Source organism: Empidonax traillii, unplaced genomic scaffold (genome assembly GCF_003031625.1).
Source record: "Empidonax traillii isolate 1590-97213 ecotype Southwest subspecies unplaced genomic scaffold, ASM303162v1 scaffold1217:size511469, whole genome shotgun sequence".
Taxonomy (NCBI): Eukaryota; Metazoa; Chordata; class Aves; order Passeriformes; family Tyrannidae; genus Empidonax; species Empidonax traillii.
In genome coordinates, this window is record NW_020956410.1 from 400576 (window position 1) to 404217 (window position 3642).

The window sequence follows — 3642 nt, forward strand, 5'->3', positions numbered from 1 at the left end:
TTTGTGTTTAGATGAGCTTAAATCTTTCCTTGCATGTTTGGGTTCAAATGTCTGAGACACCATGGGGAAAAAAAAAAAAAAAGAGGTATGAGAAAGAAATAAATAGGAGTAGTGGCAGGTGTGTTTGAAGCAAATGGAGAGGATCTGCAAGAGAGAAGAAAAATTCAACTCTCAAAGCTTTTTCACAGAGAAAAAGAACATTATTTTACATTATTTTAATGTAAAAAGCTGTATTACTTGGTAAATACTAGTTTAACTTAAAGATACCAGCTAAGAGTTGGAAAGAGTACATCTGCTTGGGTTTTGTTTCCTCCCTCAACTAAAATGAAAATAAAGTTTCCGTTTGATTAAAGAAATCCCAATAGTAAAATAACTTTCATCGGTGTAAAGTGCAGAAAATACATGATGTAAAAATGGCGCGAGAGAGCAGAATCAGACCTAATACACAGTATCTTTCACTTAGTATGAGTGAACCACAGACATTTGCATGATCTGTGTGAAATCCTGGATTTTCTGAAAGGAAAAGCCAATTTTTCATTATATCAATACAATCAAAACTTCTGATCAAACACTTGCCTGAAGGGAACTGTAACCTAATCTTTCTCTTTTGAGGTGCTGGAAATGCAAAGCTACTATTTTTTTTTTTTCAAAGTGGATGAATACAGAATATGGGGTTTCATGCATATGTAGCTGTTTTGAAGCGTGTGAATTCTGTTCTACTAAATAAAAATTCAGGTGTTTTTCTGTCAGCAGCTTTGTTTTTCCAAGTATTTCAGTGATGGATCCCATTGTCCTCCAAAGAAACACTTCTGTAGATTCTGTTTGCAGAGACCTCTGTTGCGAAATATATCATGCACAAGTGTTTTGTTGTTCTAAATCATTCCAGTACTTCACACTTCGATGTGGATTCTAATAAGGACCTCCTGGAAATACCATTTCAAGTGCAGGAATAAGCACACGACTGTAGGCTGACGCTCAGCAGGGTGTTGGGCATAATATGTTATTAAAGAAACATATGCTGAATGCAGTATTCTCTCAGTAAGATTTAATCTAATAATTAATATAATGTGTATTCCATTTAGGGAGCTTCTTTGGGAAACCTGAAAGTGAGGATGCATTTGCCTTTCCCTTCGCCTCAGAATCGACTTCTCATGCGTTTGGAGATGGAAAAGATGACTTCAGTTTTCCATTTGCATTTGGACAGGATCAGAGATCATCACATTCTCCTTCTATGAAAGGTTTCCATTCTTCCTCACAAAATACAAAGCAATTTACGCTCTTTTGAATACCTTTGACTTCCTTATAAATTCTTTTCCTACTTAGCCTTGACAACTGTTTTCAGTTTCTGAAGTTAAAGTACAAAGCATTTAATCTTCTCCTTTCATTTCTGTAAGAAAACATTATTGCAGTTGCTGCAAGAACGTGTGTGTTCATCAACCACACAAATTTTGAGATGCAGCTTTTAGTTTCCTTATTTATTTTCTAAAGGTTTTTTTTCCATAAAATGTTATGATATGCTCTTGCCAAATTGGCACTTAGAAGCAGCAGAAATATCATTTTACAGTAGTGTGTTGAGTTAATTAAATATCTGTGTGAGAGCATCTAAACATCTGGATGAGTACTTTCAGCCTCTGATGTAAACTACATTGCTAGTGTTAGTAAGATGACTATTTGTTGTAGCAGTAAAAGCTGAATTTGAGTTAAAGACACCATTTAAAGTATTCTGTGTGTAATACTTGATTTATAAAGTTTTTGAAATAAACGTTTTTGTTAATTTTATGTGAAGTTTTGCAGGTATTTCTTAACATCTGGAGTGAAACAATGTTGCAATTGTAATACTTAGAATTTCAAATTCTATCTTTCAACTCGACGTACTGAAAGCAAATTTCTTCCTCCTTCTCTAATGTTTTTCAAAAAAGAGACAGAGGCAGTTCCCAAAGTCTTAACTGTGATCAGTACAAATGTACCCCTCAGCTCTCCACAAATGCCTTTCCTTATGGAAAGAATGGCTTTTAAGACAATATCAGGGTTACTCAGAAAGGAATTCTGAGTGTTCTGAGCCAGCACAGCCCTGTGCCCTGTGAATCCCTCAGGACCACCTGCTCTAGAACCACAACTTTCACATTTATGGCCTTGGAAGGAAACACCAGATCACTTTGGAGTTGTTTTTTTTTTTTTTTTCTGTTACACATGAAGCACAGGTTACTAATATCTGATGTTCTTTATGAACTTATGAGGGAATTTGGTTTCTCACACATTTACAACGAAGCAAACACCCTGCCTGACAGCAGGCAAGCAAAATTAATCAGCAAATTTCACAGAAGACATTGTAAATGCACAAACTAGTTAGGAGGGCACATAGACTGAGTGGAACAAGCAGACAAAAAGCATCCTACCCATAGAATCTGCCCAGTCTGCCAAAAAAAATGTCAGCAATGTCCAAAGGGAAGGAGAGTCCCTTTTCCCTCTGCTCACCTGCAAAAGCCTAAATGACCAGAAGCCTGGTTATCTATGCCACTATTGCTTTTCTGCCAAACTCCTAAATTCCTCAGGACTATATCTGTAACACCCAGATTTTCTTTAAGTACTAGTGCCTAGAGATTTGAGAAAGTTGGACTTTTCTTTTTTTTAAATGGGGATGAATCAGAATTTTTTAGTGAAATCCTGCTGAGGTCCATCTAATAAGAAGAGAGACACAGCTTTTCTAATTTGCTGCAATATGAAAAACATAAGGGAGAAGCAAGTTTGAGGCTGTGTTATTTGGGGCTGAAGCTTTCTTTCCCCACTCCTGATGGGTTCTGTTGGTGGATATTTACTGACACAAATTGGACAGGCTGATTAATAACACAAAAGAGAATGCTGCTGAAAAAGAGCTCTGAAAGAGGCAACCACTCAGCATTTGGGATACTTTACTGAGGTAAAGTAAGAGCACGTAAAGTCTAAGAGCATGAACTGCTTATAAACACAGACTGAGATTTTTTTCATTAGTATCTGTCAAATTCTGTCTTAAAATGATCCCTTGTTGTGCCTACAAAATCAACAGCAGTCACGTTGCTGGACTGCTGACATAGTATCTCGCTGACCAGTGTCATTTTGGTTTGTCCTTTACCCACACACCTGACAGCATCCACCTCTGCTCTGAAAGCTGAGCAGGCAGAGATTCTCTTGCCGGTGCAGTGCAGAGCTACTTGAGAGCAAAATTCCAGGTACATTCCAGGTATTCCACACGTGACTCCAGCTGAGCTGGAGAGCAGGAGGTGGCCGTGGCAGCCGGGAGGGAGCTGTAACCTCCTGAGAGCAGTGTGGCTGTCAGCAAGGTGGCAATGGGGCTGTGCTGTGCCCTTGTGCTGTGAGTCCTTGGAGTGGGGGTTGCCTTTTTGTTCTGTCCTTGTGCTGCACCTCACGAAACAGAGCTCAGGCTCACAAGTAAAAGGTACTGTACCACCCTGCACTAGGTCAGTGCTGGTTAAACAATTATTTATAACAAACATTTTATGTCCCCAAATTCTGAGGAAATATAATGATATTTGAATAAATGGTTTTTTTTTTAATTTGTTGAGTAAAATGTTTGAAGAGTGACTAATGAAATTCACACTGCTGTGGTGAGACAATCATGCCTCAGTTTTGTTTCTCCCTCAGAAA

The 3642-nt window shown here is 38.1% G+C and overlaps 1 protein-coding gene across 1 annotated transcript in view; it reads left to right on the forward strand.

The window, feature by feature from the left end:
- CUNH14orf39 (chromosome unknown C14orf39 homolog) overlaps window positions 1-1423 on the forward strand; it is a 39325-nt gene extending 37902 nt beyond the window's left edge. Inside the window, exon 18 of the mRNA XM_027905886.1 lies at window positions 1083-1423. Within this exon, the coding sequence (XP_027761687.1) occupies window positions 1083-1285 (203 nt within the window). The 3' untranslated portion in view covers window positions 1286-1423. The remainder of the gene's footprint in view (window positions 1-1082) is intronic.
- The last annotated feature ends 2219 nt before the right edge of the window (window positions 1424-3642 follow it).